This window comes from Schistocerca nitens, chromosome 3, assembly GCF_023898315.1.
Source record: "Schistocerca nitens isolate TAMUIC-IGC-003100 chromosome 3, iqSchNite1.1, whole genome shotgun sequence".
Classification (NCBI taxonomy): domain Eukaryota; kingdom Metazoa; phylum Arthropoda; class Insecta; order Orthoptera; family Acrididae; genus Schistocerca; species Schistocerca nitens.
In genome coordinates this window covers 89064124-89083982 of record NC_064616.1, presented here as the reverse complement: position 1 = coordinate 89083982, position 19859 = coordinate 89064124, and the positions used below count along the sequence as shown (strand labels likewise).

At 44.1% G+C, this 19859-nt stretch overlaps 1 protein-coding gene across 1 annotated transcript in view; it reads right to left on the bottom strand.

Moving 5' to 3' along the window:
* LOC126248062 (neurogenic locus Notch protein) overlaps positions 1-19859 on the bottom strand; it is a 401991-nt gene that overhangs the window by 58203 nt on the left and 323929 nt on the right. The window contains exons 6-7 of the mRNA XM_049948703.1: positions 8421-8777; positions 80-235 (exon numbers count right to left, since the gene is read on the bottom strand). Coding sequence (XP_049804660.1) covers positions 80-235; positions 8421-8777 — 513 coding nt within the window. The remainder of the gene's footprint in view (positions 1-79; positions 236-8420; positions 8778-19859) is intronic.

The window sequence follows — 19859 nt, the reverse complement described above, 5'->3', positions numbered from 1 at the left end:
GAACAGAAGTGAACGATGCCCAATGAAGAAAACGCCAAGTGGAAAAAGTAAATGACGGATTGGGTAAACGGTGACTCACCTTGCTCACACTCGTCGATGTCTTCGCTGCAGTCGACGCCCTTGTAGCCGCTGGCGCAGGAACACGTGTAGGAGCCGTTGATGGGGCTCGTGTCGCAGATGGCGTCTGCGTGACACGGGTTCGACGTGCACGCGTCGTCCAGGTGGCACAGCAGCCCTGCACAAAACACATTCTACCATGTATAAAGTAAACTTAACTAAAAACGTTGCACCGTTCCTTCCCATTATATTTGAGACAAGTCTGATTACTTCAAAATGGTTCAAATGGCTTTGAGCACTATGGGACTTAACATCTGAGGTCATCAGTCCCCTAGGCTTAGAACTACTTCAACCTAACTAATCTAAGGACATCACAAACATCCATGCCCGAGGCAGGATTCGAACCTGCGATCGTAACAGTCGCGCGGTTCCGGACTGAAGCGCCTAGAACTGCTCGGCCACACCGGCCGGCTTTGATAACTCGCCTTCCCCTAATATGCCGGTCGATAATACCTGAGGGGCTATTTACATATGCTACGTACAAGAACATGAATGTGAAAAACATGTATCGAGACGTTCGGATATAAACATATATTCACGCTTAATCACAACTTCATACTTAAGACATTATAATTGTAATGTTACGCTTCCTTTTGGCTTCCTAAGACTCTTATATGGCTCCTTGCTGCCTGTACCTGTAAATTTTTAGACTTTATTTTCGTACTATCGAACAATTTGGCCTTTGGCCCATCTTCAAGGAGGATTCGTTGGCTGCTTGCCCATAAGAAAGTATACGATGGCATAATATTGCCATACTGGTCTGATATACGTGTTGTATTTGAAGCACGCCACAGCCCACCATTTGTAAGTGCAGATGTCATGCGTATAATTAAAACATCCCATCTAACACCACTGGCAGGGTACTTTGTCCCGAGGTTAAAATCTTACAGACGATCAGACTCGATGAACAGGCTGAGAATTAAGAAATTCGTGGTAATCATCTGCGTGAGTTTCGATTATATCGTTCGCATCGAGTGATATCATGTTTAAGCGTAAGTCGACGAAACTGTTCGTAACAGAGAAGTTTACGAAAAACTGCAACTTCTAATGTTATCCCTTCACTTGCGTGCTTGTGTAACATCTGTAGTTCGCGTCTTTGAGGCATTTGGAGAATGCAAGCTAGCCAATTACATTATTAAATCGGCGCTGCAGCGTACAGGCGTAGAACTACCCCGAATGTAAACATCTACTTTCTTTTCGTAAATGACTGGGATACACTCCAAAATTTCTAAACAATCTCGTGTAAAATTCAGTTTAGTATAACAAATTTTAGACCCGCAGATCATCGCAAGCAAATTTCTTATTATTTGACAAGGACTGAGTTACTTTTCAGAGCACACACTGAGAACGCCAGAATTCTGGGAATACTGCTACGTCGGTTGGTGGATTGGTTGATTTGAGGTAGGGGACCAAACAGCCAGGTCATCGGTTCCATCTGATTTGGAAGGAAGTTGGTCGTGCCCTTTCAGAGGAACCATACCGGCATTTGCCTGAAGCGGTTTAGGGAAATCACGGAAAACCTAAATCAGGCTGGACGGACACGGGTTTGAACCGTCGTCCTCCCGAATGCGAGTCCAGTGTGCTAACCGCTACGTCCAGCAAACAGGGATGCGGGAAGAGCTCCTGGCAGTGTGGCGTCGTGCTCGACGCAGGGGGCAATTACCACATTACAGCGACTTAGCAAACAAGGATGGCGGCTGCGCCCCCACGATGACGACTTCCTCTGCCCCTCTGCCAGGCACCACTTGCCATGCGACTCGCCTGGCCTGATTCAGAGTGACCCCCTTGACTCCAATTGACACATCGTTAGAAGCAATACTTTTATTAGCCGTTACAGGTTTATTGGCCAAGACAAGCACAAAGAGATTGCTAATTACCGCGCCAATTGCAGAAGGGTCAGCGCCGTAAGGACCTCGTCCGTTCTCGCTCCCTCACACACAGACAGACAGACAGACAGACTGACTCGAGAGCGACTACCGTGCCAACATCATCATCTCCTTCCCCATTACTACCGCAGAAAAAAGAAAATAATCTCACGTTATATTCCTATGGGTGCAGTCTAAATGTGTGTAGCTTTACAAATCATTCAATAATACGCTTTCCGTGTCATTTGGATGTGGATGAAGAGACTTAGGTAACGCCGCACAATCGGAAAAAGAAACAATGAGCAACGAAAAACATATCCAGCAGATCTGCGCTGTGTCGTTGCGAGTTACGGAACTGTGATATGCTGCAGGTTCAGCCTACTCTGACAGGACGATAAAACCTTGGGAACTTTGACGCCAGTCTCCGTGAGTACGACCTCAACAACACACACGTGCGACCAGGACAATCCTCAAGAGGGTGTGTACTTCAAAAAGTCTACAATGTAGTGATATAGAGATCTTCAGAGATATTTCCGAATCCTTACAAATTAAAACAAGCGTTAGGCAAAAGATTGTGTTTCACTGTTTCTTTTTAATGTTACGATTAAAAACAGCGAGCAGAAACCACAATAAAGAGTGTTCGATGTGTCAAAAACTGATTCAGTCTTGTTTCTGCAGATGATTCGTCGATACTCGTGAACACTACTTAAAGACCAGCTAAAGGAATTAAATACTCTAAGGCAGTGGCTATGAAGATTATTGTAAAGGTATTATCTGAAAAAATTAAACTTATGACGACCATCTCTGCCAGAATACCTTTAGGAAAAAAGGATACAACTGGAAGTTTCAAATATCTCTGAGGCGGTCCAGCATAGGTTCTCCGAAAAGAAAACAAAGGAAGTGACAAATGAACAGAGAGCGTGTATAATGCGAACTAGCTGAAGGGTCAAAACGAAACTAAGGTACTGTCACAGGAAGTAATGTGGGGACCACAGCATCCTGCCTCGGCCTAACAAACAATGCTGTATTAAGAATGTTGAAAGTGTAAAGGAAGGTTTTCTGGTTTATTTATGTTCACCATAAATTGAGACATACAAGCACGGAATTACGTACGAAAATCTAAAGTATTGTCATATCGATGAAGAATTTGTTTCATACTTCTACCTTCGAGAGAATATCTGAAAGTCTTTGTTATCAAGTGGGCCACGAAAGACTATAACTAAAATGAAGAATATGAGAACGGTACACGTCTAAATACCTAATTTCAGTCTGACAATATCAGACAAAGTTTGGTGATAGAACGTGCGCAGAGCTTTAAACTGTTAGTACAAATCAATACTAGCTAAGCTCTAAAGCTACCGCCAAATATACAGGTTGGCCAAGCGAAATGTGTGACTTGAGACGAACGCACAATTGTGCTGCTAAGAGAGGTAGCCAATCTGATTCTCAGTACAACTTGACAGTGGAAGAGTCCGTATTATTCTCCTCTGCGAAGAAAGAAAATAAATGTATAAAAAGAAAAACTTCGTGGAATTACTGAAGACTACGAAGAAAATAATCTCGGTATCTATAGTAATGATAAAACTGTAAAACCGTCGTGTTTGTCTGTGTGAACGCACTAATCTCAAAAACTACTACACGAATTTTCATGGTGTTTACACAGACAACTTGCTCGTAGCTTGGGACAACGTGTAAGCTTTATTTCATCAAAATCGGATCACGGAAAACAAAAGATATTGTGATTTAAAATTTTATCCATAATTATATCAAAGCGAAAGTAACTCTGTCATGTTTTCACAACTGAACCGCTGAACCGATTTCGACGTTTGATGTGGAGATAGCTTGAAATCTGAGAAGGAACACAGGCTACTAGGGAAAGTAAAAATCTATCAGTAAGAGGGTGAAGTAAGGAACGGACAATAACTGTGTTAAGGAATTATTAAATTTGTAGCATAATGTGCACGCTAGTTTAATAGCACGACACACAGATTTGCGCTTCTGTCCTTTCTGCGCATGGTTTGGGGTAGTCGGAGGATGGCGGCGTATCAAAGGCTATGCTGCCCGAAAATGCAGACACGTGAGGGCAGCTGACGTTACTTACAAGGAGAGGACGCCTAATCGCCAAGTTCACGGTACACGTAGGGCGTGGCTAGACATCAAAGTACCCCCAGTGGGAACTTCAGATGGCCAAGCGTTTAGGAAATAAAAAGAATTTTGATTCGAATCTATCGCCATGTGTACCTTATCAATTGTCTCTGTGACAATGTGTTTAGGAAGCAGTGTTTGGCTCAGCAGTGAAAGAACGGTTTCGTATTGAAAAGGTTGCGGCAAGTACTTTTGTACTTCTCCTTCAAAGTCCGGTAAATCGACAACAGACTTGTACAAAAAAATATTTAACTGATGTGATGAAGCCCTAAGTGCAAGAGAATAAATGTCTTCTGCTGACTGATGCGTGGGGAGGACAAACAAATCCACAAATACGACGAACTGTTTCAAGAGCAAGACGGAATGCCAACGTGCAGTATCAAAAGTAATTCCCCCCAAATTTACGCCACTACAGCAACCCTGCGATGTATATTTTTTATCGTGAGATAAAAATCTAATAAATGTCAAAACTGCACTTATCTCATCGAGAAAGAAGACGAAATCACTTCCCGAGGAGCTTGCACAAAACTGCATTCCATTATACATCACCAGCTATTCTCGCGGCCGGCAAATGTGGCCGAGAGGTTCTAGGCGCTTCAGTCTGTAACCGCGTGACCGCTACGGTCGCAGATTCGAATCCTGCCTCGGGCATGGATGTGTGTGATGTCCTTAGGTTAGTTAGGTTTAAGTAGTTCTAAGCTCTAGGGGACTGATGACCTTCGATGTTAAGTCCCATAGTGCTCAGAGCCACTGATGACCTCAGATGTTAAGTCCCATTGTGCTCACAGCCATTTTAACCATTTTACATACACGAAGTTGCCGTGTACGCGTTAACTACGAGTACAAACCCTTTTTAAATGTTTGCAGTCCCGCATTTCATCCTATGCCTATACTTTTTGTGCTTATATAAATTAATAAAATAACCTGTATGATGTCATTAGTTTACGCATTGCCAAGGAACACAAAAATATTTGCCAATTGGCGGAGTCTACCCTGCGACCCTTTCAATGCGAATCCGATCTCTTACCGCTGAGGCAAACACCGGTTGCCAGACAAATTCTGACAGGGACAATTGATAAGGTGCACATGGTGATAGATCCGTATCAAAATTTCTTTTATTTCCTAAACGTCTGGCGATCTGGGGCTTCCACTTAGGGCACTTTGTCTCACCACGCCCTACACGTACCATAAATTTGGACGAATTCGGCGATGACGAGTAGGCGTCCTCTCCGTGCTAGTCACCATCACTATGGATAAGAGACCGCAGTCACAGGTAACACCTAGCGGAAAGTAAAAGTAATACTAAAATGGACGACTTCGGTCTTATTACTTCACGCATTATTCTGTTGCATCCACAAGGGTTTTATCTGATCAGCACAACTTCGGTCCGGACGCCATTGTGTGTCTGGGCCCCACACCACGCTTGGTCGCATACTGAAGCTGTTACTTTGCAGTCCATAGTGAACCAAATCGAACAGACCATAAAGAATGATACAGGATTAACTCACGGATGATGCAGAAGTAAATGGCTATATCACGCGAGAACACACTAATGAGCACTCGCTGGAGCGTGGAGATAAGATAAAGAAAAACATTGGGGTTAAAATCATTACTTCTTTCTCCTCCTCCTCGCCCTGTTTCCCTATGTTCATTACAAACTGATCTGCAATGGCTGAATGTTGTTCTGGGTTTTCCGAAAAGCTTGAAATTAGCGATTTATATCAACTGTGTTCGGCCTCGTTGCAGTGCGCTTGTGATATGTCGAAGAAAGGTGAACGTTCGAAAGGACGTGGTTAGCTGGAGCTAATAACGGCGTGACTCGCACACAAGATAATAAGCAAAGCGGAACGAGACAAGGGCCGGGGTTTGTAATGGGGCCAGCCAGAACCGTGTAGCCGGGACGTGCAACGACTCGCTCCTCACCTTTGGCCAGGAACCGCCACAGCATTCGCGTGGCTACATCCTCGCGCCATCCTCGTCTGCCCCAACGCTATTTCCTATCTACTCCGCACGGGTTTGTGTGTGGCAGTGCCCGCAACCCTCCAGTCCTGGTTGTAGTGACAGCGAACCCCGACATCTACGTTCGTCTTTGGCAACTTCATATTTAACACACATTGTATCTTATGAACCATGCTGTGTAATTGGGCCAGCCAAATTTAACCTCTGTACGATTTGTCCTAGTCAAGATTCCCTCCATGTTTACCGCATTTTTCTTTATAAATAATCAAAATCGTGAGGCTAATTCAGGAATGCTGCACTGCAAAATCACCGAAGAGTATTTTGATGCGCGTTGATGGCGTGGTTTGGGGCGCCGTGTCACGCATGCGGGGCCCCTCCCGCCGGAGGTTCGAGTTGTGTGTGTGTGTGTGTGTGTGTGTGTGTGTGTGTGTGTGTGTGTGTGTGTGTGTGTTCTTAGCATAAGTTATAGTGTGTAAGCCGAGGGACCGATGACTTCAGCAGTATGGTCCCGTAGGAACTTACCACCACCATTGACGCAACATCTATCGTAATGTTAGTTTAGCACGCCTTCTTTCTTCTCAATACCTCTTCAGTCGGTCGCTTCTCCTTGTTCTCTCGGTGTCGGTTATCTCGATTTTGATTTTGGTATGAGCCCACATACGATCTTCCACCAATCCATCACTGCTAGATTTCCTACCCCTTGTTCCAATTGCTTTCCAATTCTCCCTCACTTGTTTCATCCAGTTTTTTAGCGTCAGGCATGTTGTGTTCCATTTTTTCGAGGTCATCGTGTTTACGCCCGTTCTCGTCATGAGCCAGCAAATCTGTCTGCTCTTCTGTATCATTGCTCCGTGTATCCAAAGTTCAGCTTGTTTTTTAACCCAACTGACTCTCGAACCGTTTGTTCCTCCTCCTCCAGTCGGATGTAAACTCTCTTGCCCAGGGTTTTAGTCTCCGTTGCATGTAATGGCATGTATCTCACTGTCGACGTATAATGTTCCTCGATAGGTTACACTTTCAATGAGTTGTCTTTGCAACACATCAGTAGTTTTTTCAGTAGCTCCGACTTGTCAATGATGCTATTATTCGTCTGTAGGTTCCTTGTTCTATTCTCCTCCAGATACCGGAAGCTGTGCACATGCTCCACACAGCTTGACCTCCAATTTTTCAGTCGAGTACTGCATTTAATACTATAGCTATCTTGAGGCCGTATTTCCCCAAATTTCAGCAACATGTTTTTTCATCTTCTTCATTCTCATGTGACTTTCGCTGGTAACATGTTTATTGACTGAGGCACCCCTCACGGCTTGACTTATAACTTGCAACTATCTCCTTCGTACTTTCCAAACTACGTGGAAAATCTCTAGCACTCTCGCGAGAAAGGATACGGTGCGGAATGGCATCAGTTTTCTTTTGAATCCGTTCATCGGATGTGAACGTCAATTTCCGCCGGCTTTTTGCCGTTTTTCAAGCGGAGCGGAGTGTGTGCTGGCACCAGGCTTCACCAACAAGAAAACAAGGCACCAAAACTCTACACAATCATCTCAGATGCCCATGCTGGACGCATACAGTTAAACCACAAAACCCACAGTTCGAGAAGTAAAGGTGACGTTCGCAACGAGGTACAGCCTCTGCAGTCAGGTGATTCAACCATCATTCGAGCGTCCACCAACGAAGCCACGCCCCCCCCCCCCCCCGGCGCAATATGTCAGGGCTTGTACTAGATACAATGGAAATTTTTTAGTACGAAAACGCTTTCTTAATATTATTCAAAGTGAAGTGAAGGAAGTTTCAGGTGCAAAGAAGTCGATAAAAAACAGCATAGAAAGATTTACGAAACCATATGAGGCGCCAGCTCGAAAGAAAACAACACATCGATTCTTGTGCGCCTGTTTGATCTATTAAAAGGTCTGTATTTATAATATAAAATGTCACACTAGGTAAAATTAGCTTTCCGGTATGGCCCCTCCCTCCGAAAAATAATCCTGTCTGCGGCCATACCCCAACCCTTTTTTTATTATTTTTTTAATTTCTGTGGTATTTCACTCGTCCCAGTTTGGATAGGGGCGCGGATGCAGGGTCCTGGAGGCGACCACGTCGCCGCTCTTCAGCCCGCGAATAACATAAAAAATACAGCGACACGATTAAACACTATTATTTTAAGCACGATGCGTGGTGTGTGGAATGACGGCACCGTAGGCTCTCGGTAACATTTCTTAGGAGAGGGATTTGGAGGCATACAAAACTGGTGAAGAAGTGAAATGAGAAACGAATACCGGAAAAGAGTGAAGAGACGAGATGTAAGTGGTAGTGTTCATTTGGAGTTGTGCTGACCTGTCTTGCCCGGCGTGCACTGGCAGTAGAAGCTGCCGACGCGGTCGATGCACGTGGCGCCGTTGAAGCAGGCGGCGCCGGCGCAGTCGTCGATGTTGAGGGAGCAGTCGGCGCCGGTCCAGCCGTTGACGCAGATGCAGGAGAAGCCGCCCACCGAGTTGGTGCAGGTGGCGCCGTTCTGGCAGACGGACGGCCGCAGCGAGCACTCGTCCACGTCTCGCTGGCAGTGCTCGCCCGTGTAGCTGGCCGGGCACTGGCACGTGTACGAGTTCACGCCGTCCACGCACGTCGCGCCGTTCTGGCACAGGTTGCCCGGGCAGTCGTCGATGTTCTCCTCGCAGTTCTTGCCTCGGTATCCTGCACACATGCAACAAAACGTACGTCAAACAGAGGCGACCGCGCAAACTCATCACTCCTAACGTAATGTTTGTAAATTGAGGGAAAAGGGAAGGGAAAGAAAAGCTGCATCGCGATTTTATGCGGAACCAGCGGTGAAGACTGAAAATGTGTGCTGGACCAGGATACGACCCGGGATCTCCTGCTTACTAGGCAGTCGTTAACCGATGCGCCATCCGGACGCGGAGTTGACGCTTCCCGACCGACCCACACTCCCACCTATCCGCAGTCCCAGTCTAAGTGCTCCACGCTCGGTACTAACGACTGCGGATTCTTTGCCCATCGAGCCCAATCAATTATACGAATACGTGGTGTCACTTCTTTCGGACACGACCGAAAGAACAGACACCGGCATTCGTCCTAACGCAATGACGACATACGTGCGCGAAACGACGCCCACGAGACAGACAGGCCGTGGTGCGTACGTCACAGGTCTTACGAGCGGCGGGGAGCGAGTAACTATTTCAGACGAATTTAGTAATTTCGACTGTGTTTAAATGCTCGGAAGTTCTCGAAAGTACACAACAAAATTAAGACCTCCATTGGGCACCTTTTCAATTAAATACTGAATTACCGTGGGCCCTGCACGGAGCCGAGCGTTCACCGAGTGTGGCGGACGAGCCGACTAGTGTGACGTCACGTGTTCGTTGCAGGGCCCGTATAACTCGTTGCATAGGTGCGCGAACAGTCTCTGCCGCCCCTCGACACCACTTGACTACAACGCACAGAACGCACGAAACTTTCAGGAAAACGTTTCTTTGGGATTTCAACCCGCGCGTCACATTAGCACCTTCTTCGGTCTTCGCGAGCCACCAGAGAACCATTCTGCACTTTGTCGTTCTGTGATAGGTTCGTATTCGTAACACGAAGTCTCGTCAACCGTGTTAATTAGAGAGAAATAATACCCGTGTTTTTCTTTTCAATCAACTTGAAGCAGGCGTCCACAAGTCGTCGTTTCTGTTCGTGTGTCTAGGTGTACGGGACAATCTTTGCACGCACTTCTCTCGTGTTCAAAACGTTCTGTAGAATACCTCTAACACCTAATTTAGAGATGCTGCTCCACTGCGATTTGTGACAGTACAACGCACACACACTACGGCCGCACCTCAACTACTTAACACTGTCTGCTCACTGACTGGTAGAATGCACATGTTTATTATAGTTTTTAGTACAAGCCTCCACCGTACTTACTACGCTGACATGAGGAATATAATTAGCCTCGGAACTGTGTATTTTTGAGGAAGTAGCTTATGATGGCAGGCTTATCTAAATTAGGCTGGAAGGCGACAGTGAGTCAGAGCTGTCGACGCCAATGAGTTTGGTAACGAGAGAATGGCCACAATTCGTGCCCGTATCGCGTATTTTATGGCAATCTGATTTCTGCAAGTGGTTTACGTCGTCAGGGGTCACAGCGGACGGATGCTATCGGTGGGTTCAATATTTCCAAAGATGCTATGGCAGTGTTTCCCAATCTGGGGTAATTACCCCTGAGGGGTAAATTGAAACTTTTGAGGGGTAAAAACTGAACGATTCGATTGTTTCAGTCATGAAACTAAATTATTTTCTAAAGATCATTACCATTGCCCAAATTTTGTAAGACTATAATACTGATTGTATTTTTCTCAATTAGTTGCATTAATGCAGTGAATGTTACAGTTTCCTCGCACAATCCACCCACTACACACGTATATTCTGCTTTGTGCCGTACATCGCTGATGATGAAAGTGTGAGATATACGTAATATTTCAAGAAAATGTCTTTTCCAAATTGTAGGTAAATAGATAAATGAATTAATTAGCAGCACGAAACAGCAGTAACTCCATAAGGGCTACTATAGTGCTGTAGACATTTTTATTAATATTACAACTAATATCAGTGGCTGTGATCAGACACAAAGCATTAACAGCCTGAAGTCTTCCGGTTTCTACCAGTTCAGAAAGGACTGCAGCAATCAAGTGATTTACGAACAGGAAGTATAGCGCACATGTTTTAACTTCGTCGATTTTAAATGGGGTTGCAGTATGCAGGTTAAGCAAGAGCTGGAATGGACAGGAGTAATGAAAGGGAAGTATGTTTTATAACAAGTGTTTACCCTCACTGTCGACAGTTAGCTTTCTTATCTGAGACGGAGTTGTAGGTAGCACTTGTCATTCTTTCTGACACCCCACTCCCCTCCCCACATACACACAAAGTAAACATCAGTCATCTGTCATCATTTTAAAAATAAAAGTATTCCAAGAAATGTCTCTCATTCTACAGTTTAGTAAGGTGTTGAAGTTCGTGATAATCTGTGTGTGTGTGTGGGGGGGGGTTACTACGTGATGTCTGATTGCAGTCAGGGTTGGGAACGATTGTACTATGGTGTTTGACAAGGCTCCAGCCGGACGCCGCTAGAGTAAAGCAGACGAGGCAGTTTGCTTACAATACTACTAGCGTTAAATTAGATTTATGTTCTGCATTACGAATACAATGGCATGGAGCCTACGTACCTGTCCAAGAAAGAGAAAGCGCAGAAGCCACATCGTTCATATTCGCATTGCCTTACTTTTCGTATGGTTTAAATGTCATGCAAAATCCTTAATGTGCCAGCGCACTATTATGAACTGGAAAACCATTTACTGGAACATCATTACAACGTCAGCCACAAAGACGTTATGATGCACTGGTTTTCTGACGAACAACACTGAATGCTGGCTGAAGGCGGGCGTTAGGATAAAAATTGTGTTAAGGGTAAGTAGAGTGGTGACAAAATCTTTTATGGTCGACATCACCCTTTATTTGAATTCGTGCAACGTGATGATCATTTGGTAACAAGATAGATGCTTTCAAACTAGAAGTAATCCTATGGGAAAGTCTGCTTCTAGTTTATGATATGCAACATTTCCCAGACAGGCTACATTTCAGTGATTGAAACATTTCATCATGAGTTCCAAGACACTGCACGAATGAAGAGGGATTTCGATTTATTTGTCACACCATTCCCACTTTTCGCTGTTAACGTACTTCATTATTTACAACTTGAGCTGACAGACGTACAATGTAGCACTCAGCTCTGCGACCTGTTTGTCCAATTCAGGAATTTACAGGACTCTTATTATAAAATGCTACCCCTAGAGCAATATCCACGACTGCACAGACAAGCTGCTAACGTTATTTCAATGTTTGGTTTAAAATGTGTGCGAACTTTTTTTTTATGTTATAAAATTGACCAAGTCCCGCCCACGTTCAGACGTAACAGATTTTAATCTGCGTAACTCCATGTGTTTGTATCAGGAACCACAGTTCCCGGTTCAGTACATATTTTAAAATCGAAATGTACGCAAATTTATAAACGTCAGAAATTACAGGCCAGTACGTGAAACTGTAGTTCTCTTCGCCGAATTCGCACTATCCAAAGTACATATTGAATCAAGTAATAAATGTTATTGGTTTGGAAGAAAGTAAAGAGAGCTGAAAATAAACACTACTGATAAAATCGTGCTTATAGATGTATGCTGCAATATCCGCGTCTTAGAAGTAGTTACACTGAGTTGCAAACACGTGTTCCCACGTTTGAAGCGTGTGCAGAGCTGTCGCGCACCTGCTGGGAATAGCAGAGTACTGGGGGAAGCTGGCGCTGGCCAGGCCTCGTCAAGGCAATCGCTGCAATCTGCCACAGCCGTACCAGCCCGGAACGATGTACGGTGGAAAGACACCGCGGAGAAGACAGATGCAATCCAGAGAAAGTGGAAGTCACTCACGAACAAGGTTAACTCGAAAAACGTTCTTTAATATTGTTACGCGGTCTGGGACAGTTACCAGACTGAGTTAACGGAGGAGACAGAAAATTCGAACTACAAATTCGCGATGACTAGTCACAGATTTATTGAATCAGCGAGAAAGCGCCGCAGAAATACTACGGTGTGGGATGCTAAAAGAAAGGCACTGTGCATCGTAAAGACCTTTCTCTCAAAGTTCTGACAGCTCAGCTTCCGAAACGAGTCAAGAAACGTGTTATTCCTTGCAATATACATCTCGTATAATGACGACGAGGGAAAAATAAATAGATCTGGGCTTCCCGCATACCATCTGCGAATAGAACAGGTAAGGGAGAGGAGGGATTGTTCTGTAACATTACGTAATTTCTCCCAAATATTTTCAGTGGTGTGTAAATACGTGCAGAACTTAACCAGAATATAGAATTTCTTCAGGCGAGAGTGTGTTCTTACAACTATAAACACATTACAATTTTCAGTAGTTCTCAGGGTGGTAAGAAGTCCAAGATCTGTGGGACACCTAAAGAATTTACGTAATCTGTCTGCAGCATAAAGCAAGTATATGAGTATGACTTATTGGAAATCAGCGCAAATCATGATCCGACATAAACGCGACGTCGATTCAAGAAGTTAGGTAACAGGAGAACTTGCCTGATATGTTACCTACATCAGTGGGGTATCCGTGGGATATCTGCAGTAAATTAAACCGAATGTCTTCTCCGCAGGCCTCATGGCTTGCAATACATATGGAATATGCAGCAGGACGTTTAGTTTTAGGGTGTAATAAGATATAAAATGATTCACACATATTTATTTTTAAATGTCTACTCATTTCCAATTTTGCATTCGAATATTTCTTTGAGGATACTTGCACTCTTATTAGAAACTTCACTGAAAGTATCGTATTATTTGGCCTGCTGGAACAGCTTAATTCGAAGCGTGCGACTGGCAGGTGGGCCGGACCCTGATAGAATTTGCGCGGCGGATTAACGAGCGCTGGTCTAGTATACGGGCCATCACCATTGTAGGTTTTACGCGGTTTTCCACTCTCGTTTTAGCAAATACTGTAGTCTTCCCCAGTCAACAGGGTAAACAATCATTTGAAATACGATAAAGCAGAGAACAAAGATAACACGATTCGCAGGCGACTCGCCTTAGGTTAACTGAAGACGGTGGAGACACGAAGGGCATCGGACCACAACAGTACAATAAAATAAATTTGGCAAATTGTGAAAATCACGAATCCTGTACAACGCGATAGGACAGAGAGACGGTTCAAATGGCTCTCAGCACTATGCGACCTAACTTCTGAGGTGATCAGTCGCCTAGAACTTAGAACTAATTAAACCTAACCAACCTAAGGACATCACACACATCCATGCCCGAGGCAGGACTCGAACCTGCGACCGGAGCGGTCGCTCGGCTCCAGACTGTAGCGCCTAGAACCGCACGGCCACTCCGGCCGGCACGACAGAGAGAGGTTGAAAGTGTGGTCAAACGAACATTCTCATTAGTGACTGTGTTTGTTATACGTGCTTGTCGACGGTACGTTGGTCTCGTTGAATCTTAACTGTCCGGTAATGAGGCTGGTGACCTGCGGGGGCGGTGCTGCCGCGCACAGCCGTGTCATCTCTCGTGTCCCGCTCAGCAGGAACTTCACAGGCGCGCCGCGGTGGGAAACGTAGCCGGAACGAATGGAAGGAGGCGCAAAAAGAGTGAAATCCGCGTGGCAGGCGTCGGCCTTGCTGGGACATTCAACCGCGCCGCGCCGCGCCACAGTCGCCCGCTGAATGAATAAGCGCGTAATGCAAGCTGGAAGCCCGCCAGGCACAGACAGCGCAGATACGGCTTCCCAGCCCTTATGTGCCTCGTCGAGCCCCATATTGGTGCTGTTTAATGTCCCGTCAACACAGAAGCCTCTGCAACGCTTGCTGCACAGCCGTTACTCTTCCCCACGTCGACATACAGCACGGGTCACTCGCCGTACTTGCTGCAAACCTACCAGTGACAGGCTTTTTATTTCATCTGAAGCTTCTTCAGCTGAGGTGTGTGGGTGTGTAAAAGAAAGTTCTTATGGCATGACTGGCGGGAATGGATGTTTATTCGAGACTCCGCTTCGACCACTGGACCAAGCCCGACGTTGTTTGTGACGTATCTGCGTGGTTATACAAACATTCCCGAAGGTTCGGTGAAGCTGTGATATCACAGGGTCTATCATATGGACCACCAACTACGCGGACGGAATCGTTTCCCGCACCGTGAGGGAGGAGGGGGGCGGGGGGTATGGGCTACAAAGCAGATGGATTGTAGAAAGTTGTGAAACAGGCCAAATACGTATCTCAGACATAGAGCATGAGAATCATTAGAAAACTAACAATATTTGATTGAATTCCCGAAATGTCTAGTACAGAGGTGAGATGTTCTTCCGTGGAGTTGTATTCGGGAAGCGCAGTGTTCACGGGTCGTTAAACTCTAAGCAATCTTTGAGTCAATTTCCACCTTAGGCAAAACACAATTACTTTTTTTTTTCCTACACATGTTTCAGTACTCATGTGCTCCCTTCAGTAATATTTGAAGTCATTATTGAAGAAAACCTTACAAGCCAGGATCACTAAAAAAGCATTTTATTGGATGAGCAGTTTTGACAGAGCTATGCCCTCATAGTGGCCAAGATAGACACGAAGCCCATGCCTACTACAGCAGTACAAGTTTATAGGCCAACTAGCTCTGCAGATGACGAAGAAATGTATGATGAGATAAAAGATACTATTCAGGTAGTGAAGGGAGACGAAAATTTAATAGTCATGGGTGACTGGAATTCGACAGTAGGAAAAGGGAGAGAAGGAAACATAGTAGGTGAATATGGATTGCGGCTAAGAAATGAAAGAGGAAGCCGTCTGTTAGAATTTTGCACAGAGCATAACTTAATCATAGCTAACACTTGGTTCAAGAATCATAAAAGAAGGTTGTATACATGGAAGAATCCTGGAGATACTAGTAGGTATCAGATAGATTATATAATGGTAAGACAGAGATTTAGGAACCAGGTTTTAAATTGTAGGACATTTCCAGGGGCAGATGTGGACTCTGACCACAATCTATTGGTTATGAACTGTAGATTAAAACTGAAGAATTTGCAAAAAGGTGGGAATTTAAGGAGATGGGACCTGGATAAACTGAAAGAACCAGAGGTTGTAGAGAGTTTCAGGGAGAGCATAAGGGAACAATTGACAGGAATGGGGGAAAGAAATACAGTAGAAGACGAATGGGTAGCTCTGAGGGATGAAGTAGTCAAGGCAGCAGAGGATCAAGTAGGTAAAAAGACGAGGGCTAGTAGAAATCCTTGGGTAACAGAAGAAATATTGAACTTAATTGATCAAAGGAGAAAATATAAAAATGCAGTAAATGAAGCAGGCAAAAAGGAATACAAACGTCTCAAAAATGAGATCGACAGGAAGTGCAAAATGGCTAAGCAGGCATGGCTACAGGACAAATGTAAGGATGTAGAGGCTTATATCACTAGGGGTAAGATAGATACAGCCTACAGGAAAATTAAAGACACCTTTGGAGAAAAGAGAGCCACTTGTATGAATATCAAGAGCTCAGATGGGAACCCAGTTCTAAGCAAAGAGGGGAAAGCAAAAAGGTGGAAGGAGTATATAGAGGGTTTATACAAGGGCGATGTACTTGAGAACAATATTGAAAGACCTGAGTCGAAACAAGGCCCCGGGAGTAGACAACATTCTATTAGAACTACTGACGGCCTTGGGAGAGCCAGTCCTGACAAAACTCTACCATCTGGTGAGCAAGATGTACGAGACAGGCGAAATACCCTCAGACTTCAAGAAGAATATAATAATTCCAATCCCAAAGAAAGCAGATGTTGACAGATGTGAAAATTACCGAACTATCAGTTTAATAAGTCACAGCTGCAAAATACTAACGCGAAATATTTACAGACGAATGGAAAAACTGGTAGAAGCCGACCTCGGGGAAGATCAGTTTGGATTCCGTAGAAATGTTGGAATACGTGAGGCAATACTGACCTTACGACTTATCTTAGAAGCTAGATTAAGGAAAGGCAAACCTACGTTTCTAGCATTTGTAGACTTAGAGAAAGCTTTTGACAATGTTGACTGGAATACTCTCTTTCAAATTCTAAATGTGGCAGGGGTAAAATACAGGGAGCGAAAGGCTATTTACAATTTATACAGAAACCAGATGGCAGTTATAAGAGTCGAGGGGCATGAAAGGGAAGCAGTGGTTGGGAAGGGAGTGAGACAAGGTTGTAGCTTCCCCCCAATGTTATTCAATCTGTATATTGAGCAAGCAGTAAAGGGAACAAAATAAAAATTCGGAGTAGGTATTAAAATCCATGGAGAAGAAATAAAAACTTTGAGGTTCGCCGATGACATTGTAATTCTGTCAGAGACAGCAAAGGACTTGGAAGAGCAGTTGAACGGAATGGACAGTGTCTTGAAAGGAGGATTTAAGATGAACATCAACAAAAGCAAAACGAGGATAATGGAATGTAGTCGAATTAAGTCGGGTGATGCTGAGGGAATTAGATTAGGAAATGTGACACTTAAAATAGTAAAGGAGTTTTGCTGTTTGGGGAGCAAACTAACTGATGATGGTCGAAGTAGAGAGGATATAAAATGTGGACTGGCAATGGCAAGGAAAGTGTTTCTGAAGAAGAGAAATTTGTTAACATCGAGTATAGATTTAAGTGTCAGGAAGTCCTTTCTGAAAGTATTTGTATGGAGTGTAGCCATGTATGGAAGTGAAACATGGACAATAAATAGTTTGGACAAGAAGAGAATAGAAGCTTTCGAAATGTGGTGCTACAGAAGAATGTTGAAGATTAGGTGGGTAGATCACGTAACTAATCAGGCGGTATTGAATAGGATTGGGGAGAAGAGAAGTTTGTGGCACAACTTGACTAGAAGAAGGGATCGGTTGGTAGGACATGTCCTGAGGCATCAAGGGATCACAAATTTAGCATTGGAGGGCAGCGTGGAGGGTAAAAATCGTAGAGGGAGACCAAGAGATGAATACACTAAGCAGATTCAGAAGGATGTAAGTTGCAGTAGGTACTGGGAGATGAAGGAGCTTGCACAGGATAGATTATCATGGAGAGCTGCATCAAACCAGTCTCAGGACTGAAGATCACAACAACAACAACAACATGCCCTCATCATCGGTTAAAATTTTTAGAACGGATTATCCATGAGTGTTACAAGTGGCTTCACACTGCATACGCACTTCCCACTCTGAAGCGACTTGCAACGCTGATGAATGATGACACCATACCTCTGTCGAAACTGGTCGTCCAATAAAATGCTTTTTTCGCGATCCTGGCTTATCAAGTTACCTTCAGTTATCACCAGTTGCACATCGTCCCAAGACTGGTAATATGAGGAATATGTAACTTTTTTTTAATTATTCAGACGTACATAACGCTATCAGTTTTGTAAACCGATAAGTTTTAAAAAACCAATGACAGCACAAAGTATTAAAACATGTATGTGCAAAACAATGGATTTTCTATTACATAAGGCGGAAACACTCTCTCTTTCTGTGTACACACGAAAATTAAAGGGGCTATAATATTCGAAACATAATAATCTTACGCTACCTACTTTCCTTCCTCCCAGACTTCTTAACGCTCCTAATACCAAAAGGAAAAAGGGGGGGGGGGGTTGTTTTATGTCCACCTCTTCAAAATTGTATTCTTGTCAATTATTTTATATTTTAAAATTTTGAAAAAGTTTTTATTGTTTTTAATGCATTCTTCTACCTAATTTCATCAATATTAAATTTTTCGGTTAAACTTAACCCAAAAATTTAAGTGTTAGTGGTAGATGTCACTCTCCCCAGTAAATGTCATATTCTATGTTTTCATGTTTAGGTCCTCATTTACGTATCGATGTCTCTTTTTAAAGGGCGTTGTGAGTAAAAGTAAATAACAATTAACGATATTTGCATTTTTTAATTTTTTTGGGGTGGGCATACAGAGAAGAAATGACGCGTCCACGGAAAGCACTTTGGAAGTCTTCGGAAGCGTTGCAATGCGCGATGCGGTGACACGCCTAACTGCAGAGACATCGTACGATACTTGTTCTGTATTCCATACACAGAGTGACCGAATAAAATTCACCCGAAAAATGTTTTAGGATTGTGGAGCCAATGGAATTTGTTCAATCAATTTCTTAATAAGCTGACAGAAGATGAAAGGTAGGTTGGTTGATTTGGGGGAGGGGACCGAACAACGAGGTCACCGGTCCCACCGGATTAGGGAAGGTAGTCAGCCGTGCCCTTTCAAAGGAACCATCCTGGCATTTGCCTGAAGCGATTTAGTGAAATCACGGAAAACTCAACTCAGGATGGCCGGACGCGGTTTTGAATCGTCGTCCTCCGAATGCGAGTCTAGTGTGCTAACCACCGGGCCACCTCGCTCGGTGAAAGTCTGAATGGATTTTTTAGCGAGACAATACAACAGCGCATAAATGACACGCAAACTTGGCACGCGTTCACCATATATTCAGCGAAGGCAGCATAATCAGCAAGGCAATAAAATACCCTAGTCTCCGAGAGCTGAAAAGTCGTATGCGTTCAAAAAATCCCCACACATTGGATGAGCTACAGGGAAGCAGGGAAAACGCTATTACTGCCATCTTTCAGGCAGAGCTATACACAGTATAGAAAAAAAAAATTATCGTGCATTCCCGCTTGACGACGGAACATCTCGCCCTATAATCTTACTTCAATTCATCCACGTGACCAAACCCGCGCACTTTACTCTCTCGTGTAAATAAAGGCATTATCTGCGATAACTTCTCCCGTATATACATTTACTTGCTACATAGTTTAAAAAGTCCGCCAGCGAAGACACACGCATTCTGAGCAACATTTATGTATCTTCAAGTTATGGTGCTACGTTCATTCTCCACTATACACGACAAAGAGCGTACTGTATGTACTATTCCGGAAGGCGTCCTAATCGATATTTCTGTACTAGACTCACTATACGTTGCACTGCAAAATAACCTGCATTTCTCCACGTTGATTATCGCTCTTTGAACTCCAGAACGCAGCCTGCTGAGGAATGTCAACGTTCCTTATTTGTCGCAGTTTCTCAGATGGTTCGAGGCATTGTGAAACTAATCATCTGTTTTATGGACAGTCGAAGACAACATCTCGTGAATAGCGAACGAACCTGGACCATACATTCCATAAGAAACGAGTGGTATATCACATAACAGTAGTTAGTAAATATCCGATAGTG